Genomic DNA, 22,975 nt, shown 5'->3' with positions numbered 1-22,975 from the left:
GATTCTGCACAGGAAGGCGGCAGTACTGGCATCCTGAGCTCACAGAGTTCCCGGGGCACAGGGGATTCTGCACAGGAAGGCGGCAGTACTGGCATTCTGACCTCACAGAGTTCCCGTGGCACAAGGGATTCTGCACAGGAAGGCTGCAGTACTGGCATCCTGAGCTCACAGAGTTCCCGGGGCACAGGGGATTCTGCACAGGAAGGCGGCAGTACTGGCATTCTGACCTCACAGAGTTCCCGGGGCACAGGGGATTCTGCACAGGAAGGCTGCAGTACTGGCATTCTGAGCTCACAGAGTTCCCGGGGCACAGGGGATTCTGCACAGGAAGGCGGCAGTACTGGCATTCTGAGCTCACAGAGTTCCCGGGGCACTGGGGATTCTGCACAGGAAGGCGGCAGTACTGGCATTCTGACCTCACAGAGTTCCCGGGGCACAGGGGATTCTGCACAGGAAGGCGGCAGTACTGGCATTCTGACCTCACAGAGTTCCCGGGGCACAGGGGATTCTGCACAGGAAGGCTGCAGTACTGGCATTCTGAGCTCACAGAGTTCCCGGGGCACATGTGATTCTGCACAGGAAGGCGGCAGTACTGGCATTCTGACCTCACAGGTTCCCGGGACACTGGGGATTCTGCACAGGAAGGCGGCAGTACTGGCATTCTGAGCTCACAGAGTTCCCGGGGCACAGGGGATTCTGCACAGGAAGGCGGCAGTACTGGCATTCTGACCTCACAGGCTCCCGGGGCACAGGGGATTCTGCAAAGGAAGGCGGCAGTACTGGCATTCTGACCTCACAGGCTCCCGGGGCACAGGGGATTCTGCACAGGAAGGCGGCAGTACTGGCATTCTGAGCTCACAGAGTTCTCGGGGCACAGGGTATTCTGCACAGGAAGGCGGCAGTACTGGCATTCTGACCTCACAGGTTCCCGGGACACAGGGGATTCTGCACAGGAAGGCGGCAGTACTGGCATTCTGAGCTCACAGAGTTCCCGGGGCACAGGGGATTCTGCACAGGAAGGCTGCAGTACTGGCATTCTGAGCTCACAGAGTTCCCGGGGCACTGGGGATTCTGCACAGGAAGGCGGCAGTACTGGCATTCTGAGCTCACAGAGTTCCCGGGGCACAGGGGATTCTGCACAGGAAGGCGGCAGTACTGGCATTCTGAGCTCACAGAGTTCTCGGGGCACAGGGGATTCTGCACAGGAAGGCGGCAGTACTGGCATTCTGAGCTCACAGAGTTCCCGGGGCACAGGGGATTCTGCACATGAAGGCGGCAGTACTGGCATTCTGAGCTCACAGAGTTCCCGGGGCACAGGGGATTCTGCACAGGAAGGCGGCAGTACTGGCATTCTGACCTCACAGGTTCCCGGGGCACTGGGGATTCTGCACAGGAAGGCTGCAGTACTGGCATTCTGAGCTCACAGAGTTCCCGGGGCACAGGGGATTCTGCACAGGAAGGCTGCAGTACTGGCATTCTGAGCTCACAGAGTTCCCGGGGCACTGGGGATTCTGCACAGGAAGGCGGCAGTACTGGCATTCTGAGCTCACAGAGTTCCCGCGGCACAGGGGATTCTGCACAGGAAGGCGGCAGTACTGGCATTCTGAGCTCACAGAGTTCTCGGGGCACATGGGGATTCTGCACAGGAAGGCGGCAGTACTGGCATTTTGAGCTCACAGAGTTCCCGGGGCACAGGGGGTTCTGCACAGGAAGGCGGCAGTACTGGCATTCTGAGCTCACAGAGTTCTCGGGGCACAGGGGATTCTGCACAGGAAGGCGGCAGTACTGGCATTCTGAGCTCACAGAGTTCCCGGGGCACAGGGGATTCTGCACAGGAAGGCGGCAGTACTGGCATTCTGAGCTCACAGAGTTCCCGGGTCACAGGGGATTCTGCACAGGAAGGCGGCAGTACTGGCATTCTGACCTCACAGGTTCCCGGGGCACTGGGGAATCTGCACAGGATGGCTGCAGTACTGGCATTCTGAGCCCACAGAGTTCCCGGGGCACAGGGGGTTCTGCACAGGAAAGCGGCAGTACTGGCATTCTGAGCTCACAGAGTTCCCGGGGCACAGGGGATTCTGCACAGGAAGGCGGCAGTACTGGCATTCTGAGCTCACAGAGTTCCCGGGGCACAGGGGATTCTGCACAGGAAGGTGGCAGTACTGGCATTCTGAGCTCACAGAGTTCCCGGGGATTCTGCACAGGAAGGCGGCAGTACTGGCATTCTGAGCTCACAGAGTTCCCGGGGCACATGGGATTCTGCACAGGAAGGCGGCAGTACTGGCATTCTGTGCTCACAGAGTTCCCGGGGCACAGGGGATTCTGCACAGGAAGGCGGCAGTACTGGCATTCTGACCTCACAGGTTCCCGGGACACTGGGGATTCTGCACAGGAAGGCGGCAGTACTGGCATTCTGAGCTCACAGAGTTCTCGGGGCACATGGGATTCTGCACAGGAAGGCGGCAGTACTGGCATTCTGACCTCACAGGTTCCCGGGACACTGGGGATTCTGCACAGGAAGGCGGCAGTACTGGCATTCTGACCTCACAGGTTCCCGGGACACTGGGGATTCTGCACAGGAAGGCGGCAGTACTGGCATCCTGAGCTCACAGAGTTCCCGGGGCACAGGGGATTCTGCACAGGAAGGCGGCAGTACTGGCATTCTGACCTCACAGAGTTCCCGGGGCACAGGGGATTCTGCACAGGAACGCGGCAGTACTGGCATCCTGAGCTCACAGAGTTCCCGGGGCACAGGGGATTCTGCACAGGAAGGCGGCAGTACTGGCATTCTGAGCTCACAGAGTTCTCGGGGCACTGGGGATTCTGCACAGGAAGGCGGCAGTACTGGCATTCTGAGCTCACAGAGTTCCCGGGGCACAGGGGATTCTGCACAGGAAGGCTGCAGTACTGACATTCTGAGCTCACAGAGTTCTCGGGGCACTGGGGATTCTGCACAGGAAGGCGGCAGTACTGGCATTCTGAGCTCACAGAGTTCTCGGGGCACAGGGGATTCTGCACAGGAAGGCGGCAGTACTGGCATTCTGAGCTCACAGAGTTCCCGGTGCACAGGGGATTCTGCACAGGAAGGCGGCAGTACTGGCATTCTGACCTCACAGAGTTCCCGGGCACTGGGGATTCTGCACAGGAAGGCGGCAGTACTGGCATTCTGACCTCACAGAGTTCCCGGGGCACAGGGGATTCTGCACAGGAAGGCTGCAGTACTGGCATTCTGAGCTCACAGAGTTCCCGGGGGCACAGGGGATTCTGCACAGGAAGGCGGCAGTACTGGCATTCTGAGCTCACAGGTTCCCGGGGCACTGGGGAATCTGCACAGGATGGCTGCAGTACTGGCATTCTGAGCCCACAGAGTTCCCGGGGCACAGGGGGTTCTGCACAGGAAGGCGGTAGTACTGGCATTCTGAGCTCACAGAGTTCCCGGGGCACAGGGGATTCTGCACAGGAAGGCGGCAGTACTGGCATTCTGAGCTCACAGAGTTCCCGGGGATTCTGCACAGGAAGGCGGCAGTACTGGCATTCTGAGCTCACAGAGTTCCCGGGGCACATGGGATTCTGCACAGGAAGGCAGCAGTACTGGCATTCTGAGCTCACAGAGTTCCCGGGGCACAGGGGATTCTGCACAGGAAGGCGGCAGTACTGGCATTCTGACCTCACAGGTTCCCGGGACACTGGGGATTCTGCACAGGAAGGCGGCAGTACTGGCATTCTGAGCGCACAGAGTTCCCGGGGCACATGGGATTCTGCACAGGAAGGCGGCAGTACTGGCATTCTGACCTCACAGGTTCCCGGGACACTGGGGATTCTGCACAGGAAGGCGGCAGTACTGGCATCCTGAGCTCACAGAGTTCCCGGGGCACAGGGGATTCTGCACAGGAAGGCGGCAGTACTGGCATTCTGACCTCACAGAGTTCCCGGGGCACAAGGGATTCTGCACAGGAAGGCTGCAGTACTGGCATCCTGAGCTCACAGAGTTCCCGGGGCACAGGGGATTCTGCACAGGAAGGCGGCAGTACTGGCATTCTGACCTCACAGAGTTCCCGGGGCACAGGGGATTCTGCACAGGAAGGCTGCAGTACTGGCATTCTGAGCTCACAGAGTTCCCGGGGCACAGGGGATTCTGCACAGGAAGGCGGCAGTACTGGCATTCTGAGCTCACAGAGTTCCCGGGGCACTGGGGATTCTGCACAGGAAGGCGGCAGTACTGGCATTCTGACCTCACAGAGTTCCCGGGGCACAGGGGATTCTGCACAGGACGGCGGCAGTACTGGTATTCTGACCTCACAGAGTTCCCGGGGCACAGGGGATTCTGCACAGGAAGGCTGCAGTACTGGCATTCTGAGCTCACAGAGTTCCCGGGGCACATGTGATTCTGCACAGGAAGGCGGCAGTACTGGCATTCTGACCTCACAGGTTCCCGGGACACTGGGGATTCTGCACAGGAAGGCGGCAGTACTGGCATTCTGAGCTCACAGAGTTCCCGGGGCACAGGGGATTCTGCACAGGAAGGCGGCAGTACTGGCATTCTGACCTCACAGGCTCCCGGGGCACAGGGGATTCTGCAAAGGAAGGCGGCAGTACTGGCATTCTGACCTCACAGGCTCCCGGGGCACAGGGGATTCTGCACAGGAAGGCGGCAGTACTGGCATTCTGAGCTCACAGAGTTCTCGGGGCACAGGGGATTCTGCACAGGAAGGCGGCAGTACTGGCATTCTGACCTCACAGAGTTCCCGGGGCACAGGGGATTCTGCACAGGAAGGCGGCAGTACTGGCATTCTGAGCTCACAGAGTTCCCGGGGCACAGGGGATTCTGCACAGGAAGGCGGCAGTACTGGCATTCTGACCTCACAGAGTTCCCGGGGCACAGGGGATTCTGCACAGGAAGGCTGCAGTACTGGCATTCTGAGCTCACAGAGTTCCCGGGGCACTGGGGATTTTGCACAGGAAGGCGGCAGTACTGGCATTCTGAGCTCACAGAGTTCCCGGGGCACAGGGGATTCTGCACAGGAAGGCGGCAGTACTGGCATTCTGAGCTCACAGAGTTCCCGGGGCACAGGGGATTCTGCACAGGAAGGCGGCAGTACTGGCATTCTGACCTCACAGGTTCCCGGGGCACTGGGGATTCTGCACAGGAAGGCTGCAGTACTGGCATTCTGAGCTCACAGAGTTCCCGGGGCACAGGGGGTTCTGCACAGGAAGGCGGCAGTACTGGCATTCTGAGCTCTCAGAGTTCCCGGGGCACAGGGGATTCTGCACAGGAAGGCGGCAGTACTGGCATTCTGAGCTCACAGAGTTCCCGAGGCACAGGGGATTCTGCACAGGAAGGTGGCAGTACTGGCATTCTGAGCTCACAGAGTTCCCGGGGATTCTGCACAGGAAGGCGGCAGTACTGGCATTCTGAGCTCACAGAGTTCCCGGGGCACAGGGGATTCTGCACAGGAAGGCGGCAGTACTGGCATTCTGAGCTCACAGAGTTCCCGGGGCACAGGGGATTCTGCACAGGAAGGCGGCAGTACTGGCATTCTGACCTCACAGGTTCCCGGGACACTGGGGATTCTGCACAGGAAGGCGGCAGTACTGGCATTCTGAGCTCACAGAGTTCCCGGGGCACATGGGATTCTGCACAGGAAGGCGGCAGTACTGGCATTCTGACCTCACAGGTTCCCGGGACACTGGGGATTCTGTACAGAAAGGCGGCAGTACTGGCATCCTGAGCTCACAGAGTTCCCGGGGCACAGGGGATTCTGCACAGGAAGGCGGCAGTACTGGCATTCTGAGCTCACAGAGTTCCCGGGGCACAGGGGATTCTGCACAGGAAGGCGGCAGTACTGGCATTCTGAGCTCACAGAGTTCCCGGGGCACAGGGGATTCTGCACAGGAAGGCGGCAGTACTGGCATTCTGAGCTCACAGAGTTCACGGGGCACAGGGGATTCTGCACAGGAAGGCGGCAGTACTGGCATTCTGAGCTCACAGAGTTCCTGGGGCACTGGGGATTCTGCACAGGAAGGTGGCAATACTGGCATTCTGAGCTCACAGAGTTCCCGGGACACTGGGGATTCTGCACAGGAAGGCTGCAGTACTGGCATTCTGAGCTCACTGAGTTCCCGGGGCACAGGGGATTCTGCACAGGAAGGCGGCAGTACTGGCATTGTGACCTCACGGAGTTCCCGGGGCACAGGGGATTCTGCACAGGAAGGCGGCAGTACTGGCATTCTGAGCTCACAGAGTTCCCGGGGCACAGGGGATTCTGCACAGGAAGGCGGCAGTACTGGCATTCTGAGCTCACAGGTTCCCGGGGCACTGGGGATTCTGCACAGGAAGGCTGCAGTACTGGCATTCTGAGCTCACATAGTTCCCGGGGCACAGGGGATTCTGCACAGGAAGGCGGCAGTACTGGCATTCTGAGCTCACAGAGTTCCCTGGGCACAGGGGATTCTGCACAGGAAGGCGGCAGTACTGGCATTCTGACCTCACAGAGTTCCCGGGGCACAGGGGATTCTGCACAGGAAGGCGGCAGTACTGGCATTCTGAGCTCACAGAGTTCCCGGGGCACAGGGGATTCTGCACAGGAAGGCGGCAGTACTGGCATTCTGACCTCACAGGTTCCCGGGACACTGGGGATTCTGCACAGGAAGGCGGCAGTACTGGCATTCTGAGCTCACAGAGTTCCCGGGGCACATGGGATTCTGCACAGGAAGGCGGCAGTACTGGCATTCTGACCTCACAGGTTCCCGGGACACTGGGGATTCTGTACAGAAAGGCGGCAGTACTGGCATCCTGAGCTCACAGAGTTCCCGGGGCACAGGGGATTCTGCACAGGAAGGCGGCAGTACTGGCATTCTGAGCTCACAGAGTTCCCGGGGCACAGGGGATTCTGCACAGGAAGGCGGCAGTACTGGCATTCTGAGCTCACAGAGTTCCCGGGGCACAGGGGATTCTGCACAGGAAGGCGGCAGTACTGGCATTCTGAGCTCACAGAGTTCACGGGGCACAGGGGATTCTGCACAGGAAGGCGGCAGTACAGGCATTCTGAGCTCACAGAGTTCCTGGGGCACTGGGGATTCTGCACAGGAAGGTGGCAATACTGGCATTCTGAGCTCACAGAGTTCCCGGGACACTGGGGATTCTGCACAGGAAGGCTGCAGTACTGGCATTCTGAGCTCACTGAGTTCCCGGGGCACAGGGGATTCTGCACAGGAAGGCGGCAGTACTGGCATTGTGACCTCACGGAGTTCCCGGGGCACAGGGGATTCTGCACAGGAAGGCGGCAGTACTGGCATTCTGAGCTCACAGAGTTCCCGGGGCACAGGGGATTCTGCACAGGAAGGCGGCAGTACTGGCATTCTGAGCTCACAGGTTCCCGGGGCACTGGGGATTCTGCACAGGAAGGCTGCAGTACTGGCATTCTGAGCTCACATAGTTCCCGGGGCACAGGGGATTCTGCACAGGAAGGCGGCAGTACTGGCATTCTGAGCTCACAGAGTTCCCTGGGCACAGGGGATTCTGCACAGGAAGGCGGCAGTACTGGCATTCTGACCTCACAGAGTTCTCGGGCACAGGGGATTCTGCACAGGAAGGCGGCAGTACTGGCATTCTGACCTCACAGAGTTCCCAGGGCACTGGGGATTCTGCACAGGAAGGCTGCAGTACTGGCATTCTGAGCTCACAGGTTCCCGGGGCACAGGGGATTCTGCACAGGAAGGCGGAAGTACTGGCATTCTGAGCTCACAGAGTTCCCGGGGCACAGGGGATTCTGCACAGGAAGGCTGCAGTACTGACATTCTGAGCTCACAGGTTCCCGGGGCACAGGGGATTCTGCACAGGAAGGCGGCAGTACTGGCATTCTGACCTCACAGAGTTCCCGGGGCACAGGGGATTCTGCACAGGAAGGCTGCAGTACTGGCATTCTGACCTCACAGAGTTCCCGGGGCACAGGGGATTCTGCACAGGAAGGCTGCAGTACTGGCATTCTGAGCTCACATAGTTCCTTGGGCACAGGGGATTCTGCACAGGAAGGCTGCAGTACTGGCATTCTGAGCTCACATAGTTCCCTGGGCACAGGGGATTCTGCACAGGAAGGCGGCAGTACTGGCATTCTGAGCTCACAGGTTCCCGGGGCACAGGGGATTCTGCACAGGAAGGCGGCAGTACTGGCATTCTGAGCTCACAGGTTCCCGGGGCACTGGGGATTCTGCACAGGAAGGCTGCAGTACTGGCATTCTGAGCTCACAGAGTTCCCGGGGCACTGGGGATTCTGCACAGGAAGGCGGCAGTACTGGCATTCTGAGCCCACAGAGTTCCCGGGGCACAGGGGATTCTGCACAGGAAGGCGGCAGTACTGGCATTCTGAGCTCACATAGTTCCCGGGGCACAGGGGATTCTGCACAGGAAGGCGGCAGTACTGGCATTCTGAGCTCACAGAGTTCCCGGGGCACAGGGGATTCTGCACAGGAAGGCGGCAGTACTGGCATTCTGACCTCACAGAGTTCTCGGGCACAGGGGATTCTGCACAGGAAGGCGGCAGTACTGGCATTCTGACCTCACAGAGTTCCCAGGGCACTGGGGATTCTGCACAGGAAGGCTGCAGTACTGGCATTCTGACCTCACAGAGTTCCCGGGGCACAGGGGATTCTGCACAGGAAGGCTGCAGTACTGGCATTCTGAGCTCACATAGTTCCCTGGGCACAGGGGATTCTGCACAGGAAGGCTGCAGTACTGGCATTCTGAGCTCACATAGTTCCCTGGGCACAGGGGATTCTGCACAGGAAGGCGGCAGTACTGGCATTCTGAGCTCACAGGTTCCCGGGGCACAGGGGATTCTGCACAGGAAGGCGGCAGTACTGGCATTCTGAGCTCACATAGTTCCCTGGGCACAGGGGATTCTGCACAGGAAGGCGGCAGTACTGGCATTCTGAGCTCACAGGTTCCCGGGGCACAGGGGATTCTGCACAGGAAGGCGGCAGTACTGGCATTCTGAGCTCACAGGTTCCCGGGGCACAGGGGATTCTGCACAGGAAGGCGGCAGTACTGGCATTCTGACCTCACAGAGTTCCCGGGGCACAGGGGATTCTGCACAGGAAGGCGGCAGTACTGGCATTCTGAGCTCACAGAGTTCCCGGGGCACAGGGGATTCTGCACAGGAAGGCTGCAGTACTGGCATTCTGAGCTCACAGAGTTCCCGGGGCACAGGGGATTCTGCACAGGAAGGCTGCAGTACTGGCATTCTGACCTCACAGAGTTCCCGGTGCACAGGGGATTCTGCACAGGAAGGCGGCAGTACTGGCATTCTGAGCTCACAGAGTTCCCGGGGCACAGGGGATTCTGCACAGGAAGGCTGCAGTACTGGCATTCTGAGCTCACAGAGTTCCCGGGGCACAGGGGATTCTGCACAGGAAGGCTGCAGTACTGGCATTCTGACCTCACAGAGTTCCCGGTGCACAGGGGATTCTGCACAGGAAGGCTGCAGTACTGGCGTTCTGACCTCACAGAGTTCCCGGGGCACTGGGGATTCTGCACAGGAAGGCGGCAGTACTGGCGTTCTGACCTCACAGAGTTCCCGTGACAGTAGCTTCACTCCCGATCCCGCTGTTGTTACCCCACGTGACTGCTGGGCGTCATTTCCGGGTTGGCTTGGAGGGGGCGGGTCCTCGCGTTTCCTTGGTCGGCTCGTAATCAGCTGGATGTCGCATGTGTCAGATGTGCGATGTTCTTGTGAAGACTCCTCAGTACCACTGATATCAGTGCGCCTAAGCACCAGCACCACTGATATCAGTACCCTCAGGCACCAGCAACACTGATATCAGTACCCTCAGGCACCAGCACCACTGATATCAGTACCCTCAGGCACCAGCACCACTGATATCACACCACTGCGGCACCGGTACCCCGAGGCACCAGTATCCCCGTTCTCACACCGCCTGAGAATGATCTCCAGCCTGTGAGTGTGTGCCTCGGGTTTGTGGACTTGTTGTACTGTTTGCCTGTTGTTTTCTTTCTGTCATATGATCACTGAGAGCCGCGCTCCTGTGTTCCTCCAGCAGCGCTGCCCGTGTGACTGTGTGGGAGCAGCGCCTCGGTGCATAGGGACTGTGTGGGAGCAGCGCCTCGGTGCATAGGGACTGTGTGGGAGCAGCGCCTCGGTGCATAGGGGATGTGTGACTGTGTGGGAGCAGCGCCTCGGTGCATAGGGGATGTGTGACTGTGTGGGAGCAGCGCCTCGGTGCATAGGGGATGTGTGACTGTGTGGGAGCAGCGCCTCGGTGCATAGGGGATGTGTGACTGTGTTGGAGCAGCACCTCGGTGCATAGGGGGTGTGTGACTTCTCTACATTTCTGTGTGTTTACCTGTCTGAGGCTTTTATGCACAGGCTACATGTGCACATGTGATATCACTTTTTTAAATAATAAGGATGTCCTGGATTCATTTCACTCTGGAGTCACTATTCTGATAAAATTGCGCTGAATTTCCTTTTCTGTTCTAGCAAAAAGTTGAGGGGAGAGTTTGATGCTAAAAAGGTGAAAGGCATAGAACCTGACATTTTGGCATATTATTTTTATTCACAATCTTGTGCTTTAATTGACTTTTTTTTTATATACAGTCCATTTTAACTTTATTTGTAAAAATGTTGACCCATCTAGGAATTAAAGTATAATTTCCTAATTGACTTAATGTGTCCTTCAATATTGATCTCGTCTGTTTTATAAAAGTTTTTTGTTTCCATTTTCTTAGTGGTGTACTTTGTGTTTTGCCTCTAGATCAGTTCATCTTAAAGCCAAATAGGAGGAATGATCAGTTCGTATGTAGTTTTATTTTGTTTATCATTGGCAAATCAGGATTGGTAATGCATGTTCAAAATTCCTGGGAATCGCACAGTGCCAAAAGTTATTCGAAAGAAGCACTGGGAATATAACTCTGTACAAACTGCCCTTGTCAATGATCTTTCTCTGTGTGTTGAAATCCTCTCCTCTCGCCAGATGTGTGTGTGTGTGTTCTATCCATGAGGCACTGTACTTTTTTTGGGGGGGGGGAAGGTCTTGGGATTTTGTTAATGTAATGCAGGGTTGCATTCCGTGTGAAAAACCAGAGAGCATTAGCTTTGAATACATTCTGAAGTTCACACCAGCCTGTTCTTGCATTTTTACTTTACTTTTCACCTCTCCACCCACGGATGGGTATAGGCGACTTCCACGGAAAACTTAACTTTAAAAAGATCCGTGGAAGTTGTTTAGGTGGATATACCCAAGGGGACGCTAAGCCCAAGGGTCGACAGAGCCCATTTTCTTAGAAACGAGGGGCGCCACATGAAGGCAGGGTTGTCAATTGATAATGAGAGGCTCTATATTCGCATCAATTATCCTTACCCCCCGTTCTTGCATTAGATGTGTGTAGGCAGTCAGTCTTTGAACCATCATCATCCTTTATTTTTTAAGTAAATACAGGCCTCCACTTAAGGGGGCATCGCAATACATTAGTCAGTTTTAGAACAAATATAATTATTTTGTTACACGAGACAGATTGGAAAAGCCAGAGTTATAATACATGGTTGCATTAAATGAACAAAGGCTATACACATTCCGTTTACAAATATTTCAAAGTGAATTAAGGGCAGCTGTATGTTTGGTAGGTTGAATGTAGGTGATTGGCAAGTATAAGAATGAATAACTAAACCCTAATCCTTGACCACTACACAAGTATTTACTGTAATACAATCTCCTTTCTTGGAATCCTGGCTTGTTGCAAGAATGTGCTGTTTTGCAAAACCTTGACACAGCTATAGTTAATGACATAACAGATGCTATTTTTGCTTCTGTTTCTTCTTTACAGATTAGTACAAAGCACTATAAAATGATAACCGTAGAAAAATATTTTATGATGGGGGAGAGTTGAACTTTGTCCCTCTGGCTGTACAGTGAAAGTGTAATGAGCACTTTTCCAGGAATTTATTGGTGGCTGAACTTTTGTCAAATAATGTGAACATTGTCGCTCTGTGTAACGCTGTACGTAATCTGAACGTGTCCACAAATATGCAGTTTGTTTGCTTGCATGTCCATGGCTTTCCCCAAACTGGCTTTTTAACCTCACTGAGATATATTTTTGAATTGCTTAGAATTGTCAGATTGATCATAAGCAGCATTGTAAAATGTAAAGGAATGGTTATGACAATTTAATAGCCTCTGACTAATTAGTAAATTAGGCCAATAGCTGTCAATTATCTTTGCATGATGACACCCATATCTTATTTATAAAATGCAGTTGACACTCTTATTCATTTAAAGCAATGTTTTTTTTTTTTTTGTGTGTAGACAAGCTAAATAATTGAAAAGATCCTGCTGCCATTGTACTGTAAATTCAAATATGGTGTTTCTATACTATATTTGAAAGTTCCATTTCTGTGTAACTTTCTAAAAATGTGTCTGGTGATTAAGTTTGTCATTAGACGGTCAGGCCTAAATGAATCTCTAATTGTAAAACGGTAGAAAGATGCTGGAACCAGGGGTCCCCCAGAGCTGAACTGTGCTATTTTCAGCTCCGGCGATCCCATCCGTTTCCGAGATACTTGCCTGCCGGTGAAGGGGATTAAATCGCTGTCCAATAGGAAGTCACAGCCAATGTTGCAGCTTCCAATGGCCTGACGTTTGGCAACCATTTTATTTCCCCTAGAGGTAGATTTAAACCCGGTAACTTCACCAGTAAGTATCTAAGGAAAGGGGACATCCCCGAAGCGAAAAGTAAGGTTGTTTTAGCTTCTGGATTTGTGGTTTTAATCACAATTTTGCCCTGTCTGCAAAGGCCCTGTAAAGTTTTTAGCAGAAAATTGGGCTGAAATTGTTGTTCTGACAACTGAAGTGAATATTCATTTGTTTTCAAAGAGCTGAATTCACATTTAAAATTATATTCAAGAAGTACCGTTTTGAGATTCTGTATCAGGTTTCATATCTTCACAACATACTTAGGCTGCGTCCATAGATGGACAAGGCGTGCGGACGCTCCGCGCTGAGCCCCTGCATCCTCAATGAGGATGTCTTGAGAGGGGGCTCACGTCCGCAGGCGTGCTCAGGCTTTGGAGTTTTCAGCCGAGCGCCAAGCTGTTTTTCAGCGCGCTGTCGGCTGAAAACATCCAATCAGCCTGAAGCAGCGTCAACGTCACGGCGCCGTGATGTCGGCGCCGTGACATTGACGTCAGTGCGTCGCGGGCGATTGGCCCAGCGACGTCACTGCCCCGCCTCCAACCACCTCCCCCGGCTCCCTTCGCGCACGCTGGCTCGCCTGCAAGTCCGTGCAATCGCGCTGACTGAAGCAGGCGAGCCTCAGCGTTAGCGCGCCTCCGCTCTCCTCACCCCTCTATGGCCCGGGCCTTACAATGATTTTGAAGAGGAAGGGCATTCAAAGATTAGAACTACAAAGTGAATGTCTAAGCATCCAGACATTCCACATATTATTTTGTAATTTCTTTCATTTGTACCTAAAAATCACAGTAACTCTGTTCTGTTTACCTAAGCTGTTAATTACTTGCTTTACTAAAGATGATTCTTGTGGGGTTCCCCCCCCCCCCCTCTCTCATTTTTGCTATTCAGACTGCAAGGGTTTGATTAATATCTGCTAATGCAGGAAAGAATGTTCTGCTCTTGGGGAAATTGGCTGTGTATTTTTATCTTTGTGCATCTAGGTACAATATATTACCTAGTCACGGGACTAACATGTTTATTTTGATCTCTATTTTAGGTCGGGATGGCTTTCCAGTTGGCTTCCTGCCTGGTGTCCCACATCCATGCCTCAACTGAAAGAAGCAGAGGATAAAATGCTAAAGTGTAAGTTACCGTCATCACTGCACAAATGTAATGTTTTCTCTACTACAGACAAATTAGAAATGCCATGTGCTTAAAACTATAGACCGTAGGACTGCATTAACCTTTCAGCTGCTACCGTATGTAAGCTTTGCTTCGACATTTAGCAGTGAAAAGAGCTTCAGGTATTTTGATTTCGTTGATATTTTGTTAGTCGATCTATTTGACATTTAGGGAGCGATGTTGTTGATTTCATCATAGATGTCCATTGTGCATCTTAAACATAGGTCAATTGGCTGATGCAGTTGGACAATATCATCAATATCTGCGTCCCAGTTGCAAAAATCGGTGAAAGCTCGGTAGAATCCCCCCTAAAAATATTTTTAAAAATGATTATAAAGTAAAGGGGCCATGCAGGTTCGCACACACAAACTGGAGAGAAAAATCCAGTGTCGCAATCCCCAGCGAAACCAGAGTACCACTGGTCTAACGGGATCGTTAACCTGTGATCGGTTTGGTAGCAAACACGTGGTCCAGAAGCATCACTTGATGGGAATTGGAGATGGGACCTACTCTTCCTTTCAGATGGCATTCACCGCTCCTGGAGAGGCAGGAGGAACACAATCTCCCCTAGAAAATGAGCAAAACTGTCTCTGGCTCCCCTGTCCCATGGAATATGATACGGGCGCTGTAACAGAAGCAAGACTCCTTCCTTTACTCTTTTATTGCTTTAAAATGAGTTACACCCATAAGTCAATTCATATCACTGCTGCTGCACGAGGGGAACATGCTGGAGTTGCAAAGCCTGCAAACTGCAGTGTACAGCTGTTTCTGAACCTCTGGACAAGTCTTCAGAAAATGGGAATTCTTTCATTTGTTTTTAACTATTTTGTGATGAATTGAATAATGTAGTTCGGCCTTAATTTGAAAACGGGCAACAGGCAAAATTTGGTTCATGTGAATTACTACATTGTAATCTAATTTTAATTGGATGGGTTTCATGAACATACATATCAGATCTCTGTTTGGGGGCCACATTTCCCCCCCACATTTGTTTAATATTTGTAAACCGCCAGCAAAATCTACAGTGCAGAATATATTGAATTGGTAGCTCCGTTTCTGCGAAAGTGGTAAGAAAACAATTTCTTTACATCAACTATGAAGTTCAGAGACCTATTTATCGATTTTCTTTCTTTTTTTTTTTAATTAGATTTCTTCTGCCCGACTGATAATTGCAGCACTAGTTTTAATTTTCAATGCAGGCTTAAATATTTTCTAACAGTTAAAGGTTTCCTAGATTTGGTTCAGCGCCTCCTGAAAGCTCTATCAAATCTTGCAATTACCTTTCATGTTCTTTGATTTGAGCTAATAAAAGTTGCCTACCATTTCAAAAGCTCATCTCTGATTTCCAGGTACAATAATTCTGAACACACATGCATTAATCTCACTCCTGAAGACATTGTACTTTGTCACCTCATATCTCTGCGACTACTGTACCTTCCCAACACTACTTGATAAGCACCTAGTATTCCCATCTTCAAGGCACTGTTAGTTTCACATTCTCAAACCAGTATTATTGTAGCTTTCCTGAATAATGATCATTACTTAAGAAACCTAAGAAAATGTTGGGTGTGGCAATGTGCATTGTGGTAAAAGGTATGTAGGCGTTGGAGAAATACATACAAGGTTTCCAAAGCCCCACACACTATAATTCTCCAAATAACTGTTTTTGGCCCCTTTAAAATGTACCACAACCTTCCACTTATCAGCACGTCTTCCGAAATCTGAGACTACCAGAGATGTGTATGATGGGTTTTTTTTTCTCCTTAACTGCTTCATGTAACTTAGACAATGTAAACCAGTGTAAATTGCATACAATTGCTACAGTTTGACACTTGTATCATATGTATGGAAGGATATATACTGTATTATGAAGCTATTAGAACTACTTAAGAATGAATAAAACAACAGTATTTTTGTTTTTGCAGGTATTACGAGTTCCTACAGTAAGAAACATGTACCGATATCTAGTGGAAATAAGATATGGACCTTGTCATTCATACAGACCGCATCAAATAAAACACCACTTGTTCTGCTGCACGGGTTTGGAGGGGGCGTTGGACTGTGGGCACTTAATTTTGAAGAACTTTGCCGAGACAGAACTGTATATGCGATTGATATTTTGGGATTTGGACTCAGTAGTAGACCACACTTTGAAGGAAATGCAGAGAAGGCAGAGGAACAATTTGTGCAGTCCATAGAAGAGTGGCGGATAGCATTGGGTCTGGAAAAACTGATTTTCCTTGGACATAATCTTGGTGCATTTTTGGCTTCTGCTTACTCCTTGAAATACCCCTCACAGTAAGTAGTAATATACCTGCAGCACGTTAACCCTTTTTTCTTTTTATATCACGCATGGAACTTCAGTATACATATGTTTCCCGTGGCTTTTCTTCTTCTTTTTTTTTTTGATCACAAATACCAATGGATGGGAAGAGTGAAGCGTTTTTCTCTCTCGATTTGTTATCTGTGTGGTGGATTAACTTGGTTAACATGCTACACCCAGCTATATGCTTAGATTGAATACTTAAGAAGCCGAAGTCCTGTGTAAGTTACCCTCTTCCCCAACCCCTAACAAAAAACTGTAAATGAGCAGTTTTGTAAACCTGAGAGTACCATTTTAAGAAGGCTGATCCGATCGCGTTGCTTACTTCTAAACTCCATTATCATTAGTGGATACCTGGAGCGGTTTCCATTTTTCTTGATATCTAGCACCTTGCACTAGTATGTATGGGTTATGAGTCTCTAATAATTCGATATATAGTATTGTGATGCTTCTGTTCAATTGGCAAAAAGATATTGTTACAGCCAAGCCTTAATGGACAATGAGTGGCATCCACCAGACATCTTTCTTCTAGTCAGTCAGACACTTTGCAATTTCCACAATTTTCACAGTTAATTTTTTTTATCAACAGGGTAAAAAGTCTCATCTTAGTGGAACCATGGGGATTTCCAGACAGACCTGACAACGCAGAAGAAAGACCAATTCCAATCTGGATTAAAGCAGTTGGAGCTATGTTAAGTCCATTTAACCCCTTAGCAGGACTTCGCTTAGCAGGACCTTTGGGTGAGTATCACTGTTTACTCATTAACATTATGGGTGGCACGAGGGCACCCAAATTACAGAAGTTCACAATATCTGTTACTTATTAGTTTTGAAATAATGACTAGTCGGGGATACTCGCAAGTGTCCTGTTCCATTGTGCTTGATGACCAGCAGTAGGAATAGCAACATGGCACCCAATACACCCTACCGTAGTAGTGATTGCCATTTACCATTTTACTTACTTTATGGGCACATTCACACCTCATACAGGTCTCAAACTCTGCTTTTCACCATTATCTCTTGGCATACAATGCTTCCACTGCAGCCAGGGATTCTGGGAAATGACATGCAAATGAACCCACAGTGTCACCATTTACTTCATGGCCATTTTAATATGGACCCCTATAAGCATATACCTGCCGCATTACACAGCTTTTCAGCACAGCCTCGGTTAAAGAAGTGCATAGCCAGTAAAACCTACTTGGCCATGCTGTTTTGACTTTTTGGGTCTCATCAGTATGAGGCTGGTGATACTGGCTTTGCAAGGTTAGGTGGGAATAGGTTTCAACCACACATTTATATAAGTTATGGTTGGAAAGCTTTCTTTAAGATGTATATAAACCTTATTCTTTGTGCATTCCTTTTTTTTTCTCAAATAGTTCATACATTATTTTTTATCATATGCCTCAAATATTGCCATATAACAAACCTATTGACCATTTACTCCATTTATTAAATGTACAAGTACATAAATGATCCTCTAGCAGAAGATCAACTGATAGCAACACAACTTCTACTGTGCTTGAGGACTATCAGTTATATCTCATCCCACAATTCTAGGAATACCCAGGTTGCAATGACGTTTAATTTATCAACCATTGCAACTAAGCACACTATTTCTACCAAGGTTACAAGGTCCAACCTAAGGGGAATAACGTCTCGCATATCTGTATAAATTATATAGTTGCCTGCAAGGTGTTCAGTGCTCTGTTTTTATGAAGAGACTTTGACCTAATTAGACTGTCCACGTCTTCTTTACCTCCAACCAATTAGTCCTTTGCTATCTTAACCGTGGCACGCTTAGTCATTATACTATTATTTTACTACATTAACCCGTTTAGTGTAAAAGAAGCTTAGCAAATCTTTCTGAGGTCTGCTAGTACAGTCTATAATCTAAGTTTAGTCTTTTTCACGGGCAGTGATGTTGAGGAATTGTGTTGATTTCTCTATCAGATGCAATTTGAAGGCTTGGCAATATTCATTTAAAATCCATGCTTTCCTATGAATTGGCTGCATGGTTGTCTTTTGGTCTCTTGACTATTACCGTTGTGAGGGGGATTGCGGTTATGTCACCTGCTAATTAAGTTATACTCCCATATATTTGAAAAGGAAGAAAATGTAAACAATTATCACATCATTCATACTGTTCTAATTTTGGTTTCAAATTGCGTTTTATTTCCGTAATTGAAACGACTTTGCATAATTATTTCATCCTCTACAGTACAGAAAGAAGTTGCTTTTCTCGTTAACACATCTTTTTCTTACTAGGATTAAGCCTGGTCCAACGTTTAAGGCCAGATTTCAAGAAAAAGTATTCCTCAATGTTCGATGACGATACAGTAACAGAATACATCTACCACTGCAATGCGCAGACACCAAGGTGAGCTTTTGAATTGAAAAACAAATGACATTTCTTTATTAAGCCACGATTAATTGCAACCCAGCTGAAGAAGTAGGAGGTACCTTTTTTTTACAGCAAACATTTTTTTTTTTTTTTTTTTTTTGTGCTAAGGTTCTGTTTGTTGTTTCAGTGGTGAGACTGCTTTCAGGAATATGACTGTACCGTATGGCTGGGCACAAAGACCAATGCTGCAGCGCATTGACCAGATGCACCTGGACATTCCGATCACTGTGATTTATGGAGCACGGTCTTGTATAGACGGTAATTCCGGAAGCACCATTCAGTCACTGCTGCCCAGTTCATATGTGAAAACTATTGTAAGTTTTGCATGTTTACCATATTTTACCTTTTTTTACCAATTGCAGATCAAAGCAGCTGTCGATGCGCGCAAAATTTGAAAAAGTCACACGACTATTTTAGTAGGTTGCAAATTAAAATCATTACCGTACATGAATCAAAATCAATTCTAAGTACAACTTGAGCTTGTTCCATGTTTGTGTGCAACCAAATTTATTATACATTTTACTTTACAATACTCTGTCATACAGATGAGCTCCACCGCACTCAAATCATGTTCATAGGAGTTCAGATACAATTTAGCAACATTTAATTGCAGAATAAAGGGGGAGAAGCCTTTTGTCTCGGGAAGGTGGGACTACCCTGTAAGAACATTGTGCACCACCTTCTTTATTCTGCTAATAAACATTAAAAATGTCGTCTTGACTCCTATGAACATGACTTCAGTTTAGCTAATCTTACCTGTTTCGAGTTTGTCCAGCGGGGTGTTACGATTCCTGCCAACTCCGGACCAGTACCCTCTTTTTTAAACACTACATCTTGCTGAAGTGAGTTTCTCATCTCCTCAGATCTGTCTAAGGATTCTTAACTGTCAAGCAATACATATGCCTCAAGGCAATTTATTCTGTTTAAAACTAGCAAAGCAACTTTTAATTACTTTATTTTACTTAAAATCGCGGTGCATACTGCTGCTTCTTTTTTGTAACCTTTTATTCTTGTAGTTCAAAGTTCTAATAGTCATAATTGTTCCCAGTGAAACGTAGATGTGGTCTACGTTGTGATACTTGTTAGCAGACCGAAAGCGTTTTTCCGAGATGGAATTGTAGTGTACGTAGCTTTCAAAGTCTGTCTCGTTCTCTCCCTCTCAGGCTATTCGTGGCGCTGGCCATTATGTATTTGCTGATCAGCCGGAAGATTTCAACCAAAAAGTAACAGAGATATGTGATTCTGTGGACTGACTTCATGAAAAAAAAAATTAATTCAGAAGACCCTGCCTGCAAGCACTGTATTGTCAGCTTGTCTGTGAGATCTAAACAATATAATGCAAAAGGAGCATGTTAAAAGCTCCTTGTTTTTCTTGAACATTTGGTGCTTCTCCCTTTTTAGACACTTGCACACTTGAACCAGAATCGTGCCTTTTGTAGGAACTTATTTTAGAAGTAGCACTGGACAACTTTTACTGTACAATAATTTCCAGAATGTCTATATTTATAACGTTAAATTCAAAGGAGCTATATGCATATATATTTACAGAACAATATATTAGTCGTTTATTACTTTTAATTGCAATATGTTTCTCACCTGTTTGCTTACTCCAAGGACTGTACACCTTTTATCCCTCTTCAGAGGTTGTGCGATTCTTCTCCACACGTGACAATGTCACTACTGAATAATTATACTGTATGTACATTGTTGTATTTATTTTTTTATTGTTAAGTACACTTTTTTTGATAGTGGTTAATATTGCATATAAGTAGTATGCATAGATGGCTAGTGAATAAGGTGTTTAAAAGACTAATATCTGCTTGAAATGAGTATTACATGAAAACACTACCAGCAATTCACTCTGTTAGTAGGTGCTAACAGAAATGTCAACACCTCAATCCACTGCAATAAGATTTGTGATATCTTTTGTTGGGTAAAAATAATCAAGCGTTTTTATTTGGTCTTGATTGTTAGTGGATAAGAGACATCAATACAAACTATTTATTGAATTTTAACATTAATATGTGGGTATTTAAAGTTTGCTTTATTTTGATAGGACGGGTTTCATTTGAACTTCTGTGTCCACTGGCTGTAGCTGTAATGCACATGGGTCAGCTATTGCCGTGTAGGGAATTAAACTCACACATTCTGAATTCACAGGGACTGGAGCACTTTTGTTTGTTTTTGTTTTTTTTCCCTTCACATTTTAATTCTATTCCTTTCCTGGCGGACTACTGGAACATAGGAAACAATCATTTGGAATCACATTCATTCAAACAGATTTGTAACAATCTACTTACATAGCACCTTTTTTATTTTCAAAGCGCATCACAAATTATATTTTTGAAGTAGGATTATGCGTCTGTGGGACGCATTTTTGCTGCTGTGGTCGAAGTGACCAGTGAGGGGGAAGTAACAGCAATGTTAGGATTACCCAATTGCAGATGAATAAACTGAGGCATATAGAAATAATAGACAAGGTACGCTAAAGGGAAGTACATCTGCTTAAGAAAACAATTGAATCCTGAACCCTTTAACCGCTACACCAAGCCTGGTCTCTGAGTGGTAGTGTAGTTGTGAGTTGCCTTGTAGGAAAGGGTGTATACAGTGGTTGTAAATGTTCCACAAATCACTGAAGAGGTGTTATCTCCAAACATTTTCTTCAGAGAAGCACTAGTACCCATTGTGTACACTTAGAGCTACCTTTTTAAAGTCGCAATCCCACAAAAGAACAACATTGAAGTAATAACACAATCATAGTTCATATAGTAATATATTTCTTTGAATGTTTTCAAAAACTATAGTTTCTGCTGAGTTTGCACTGGTTTATATCACTGGCAATAGCGGTTTGCACAGCAACCTTTATTGCATTGGTGGGCCACATGGGGCCTTCAATTACGGCACACAGCCATTTGCAAGCCCACTCTCCTCTCTTCCCAATTCAGAGGGAGTTGAGTTGTAGCAGGTGTGGATCATAGCTTCTCGCTCCCTCAGCTGCCTAATGGCCTTGCTAATCACTGCTTCTCAGTGTAAGGGGAGAAATGGGGCAGTATTCATTGCCTTTGAGTGAGAATGGCATCCACCGTTCTAACTTCCCATAGGGGCACCTTTTTGTCAAGTAAGATCTCCAGCATGCAACCACTGAATTAAAAAGGTTGGCATTGCTAAAGCCAATAGCAATAGGACTGCAGTGATGGAGGATTTTTTTCCCCCTGCAATGGTGAGTTAGAGGGGATTGCTGCTTTAATATACTGCACAGCCATATACATTGACAATGAAGTGGTTAAACTTAGGAGGAACCAGTGTTATTAACCGAGCGATGACATAATTGCAAAGCTTTGCATGGTTACTGACTCACATTTGTGCCAAATGCACCGTTTAAAGAAATTAAAGATCTGATAAGCTATGCAAAATTTGGGAAACCGTTGTTGCGAAGATAAACAATCACCTTTTGACAACTATGCAACCTTGTTAGAAAGGTCTTCTATAATCCCTTTTTCTGGCAGAGGGGACTGCAACACATTTCAGAGCAATGTGTTGCAGAGCCCTCAGGAAGCAAAAGGAACAATTGCAGTTCAAATTCACAGTCACACAATTGGGTTGTACAGGAGCTGCAGAAAAGCATGCATCAAGTACCACTTCCTCTGTTGCTTTTACCATTTCCTTTTATAAGTTAAGATTTGAAAGCTTTTAAAATGTGAGGCTGTGAGCCATACCGTGAATAAAACGTCAAATATAGAGGTATGTATTTTTATGCATTATATGTATGCAATATGCACTGCTTTAGTGGGTAACCCAAGCCAAGGTAACAATTGTGCTATGATTCAGGGCAATAAAGTCTGAAAACTTCACAAAGCTGCTGATTTTTACAAAGGAAAAATATATCAAACGTTGTCTTCACCATGCATCATCTCATACTTTCTGGTCAACATGAGGTTATTTTTCTTCTGTAGCATATGCTGCTTTTGAGAAAAAAAAACATTTGCTTTTTAAAGTTGTGCAACTGGAATATGATCAGACATATTTTCAGTCTTTAATAAATGTTGGAAGTCACTATTTAAATGTTTGTGTAATGCAATAAAGAATTTCACTAATTAATTGCGTCTTGGTCTTGTGTAAGCCTGTGTTTATGAACGTGAGCAATATTGCCTGATGTACTTGCTGCTTATCAATGTACTCTTGTGGTTTTCTTAAGACAAAAGGCATAATTTGTATATTTTTTTTTTTTTTTTAAAGTGCAGGTAAGTCAAGACAGGGATGTCCCTTATCACCTCTTCTCTTTGCTCTCACGATTGAACCACTGGTGATCAAAATACGTAATAATGTGAATATACAGGGCATAGAAATAGGAGATACAAATTATACAATATCTCTATTCGCTGATG

General features: G+C 48.0%; 1 protein-coding gene across 6 annotated transcripts in view; it reads left to right on the top strand.

Annotated features, from left to right (window-relative positions):
- ABHD5 (abhydrolase domain containing 5, lysophosphatidic acid acyltransferase) overlaps positions 1-22,688 on the top strand; it is a 47,118-nt gene extending 24,430 nt beyond the window's left edge. For 3 of the 6 annotated variants that reach the window (XM_075587047.1, XM_075587052.1, XM_075587053.1), the window contains exons 2-7: positions 13,739-13,824; positions 15,789-16,161; positions 16,776-16,927; positions 18,455-18,566; positions 18,718-18,904; positions 19,754-22,688. In XM_075587047.1, the coding sequence (XP_075443162.1) occupies positions 13,739-13,824; positions 15,789-16,161; positions 16,776-16,927; positions 18,455-18,566; positions 18,718-18,904; positions 19,754-19,843 (1,000 nt within the window). In that variant the 3' untranslated portion in view covers positions 19,844-22,688. Of the gene's footprint in view, positions 1-9,653; positions 9,954-13,738; positions 13,825-15,788; positions 16,162-16,775; positions 16,928-18,454; positions 18,567-18,717; positions 18,905-19,753 lie in introns of those variants that run through there. The other 3 variants (XM_075587051.1, XM_075587049.1, XM_075587048.1) reach the window with 3 other exon arrangements.
- The last annotated feature ends 287 nt before the right edge of the window (positions 22,689-22,975 follow it).

This window comes from Ascaphus truei, chromosome 2 (assembly GCF_040206685.1).
Source record: "Ascaphus truei isolate aAscTru1 chromosome 2, aAscTru1.hap1, whole genome shotgun sequence".
Lineage (NCBI taxonomy): Eukaryota > Metazoa > Chordata > Amphibia > Anura > Ascaphidae > Ascaphus > Ascaphus truei.
This window is presented reverse-complemented; position numbering and strand designations above follow the sequence as displayed.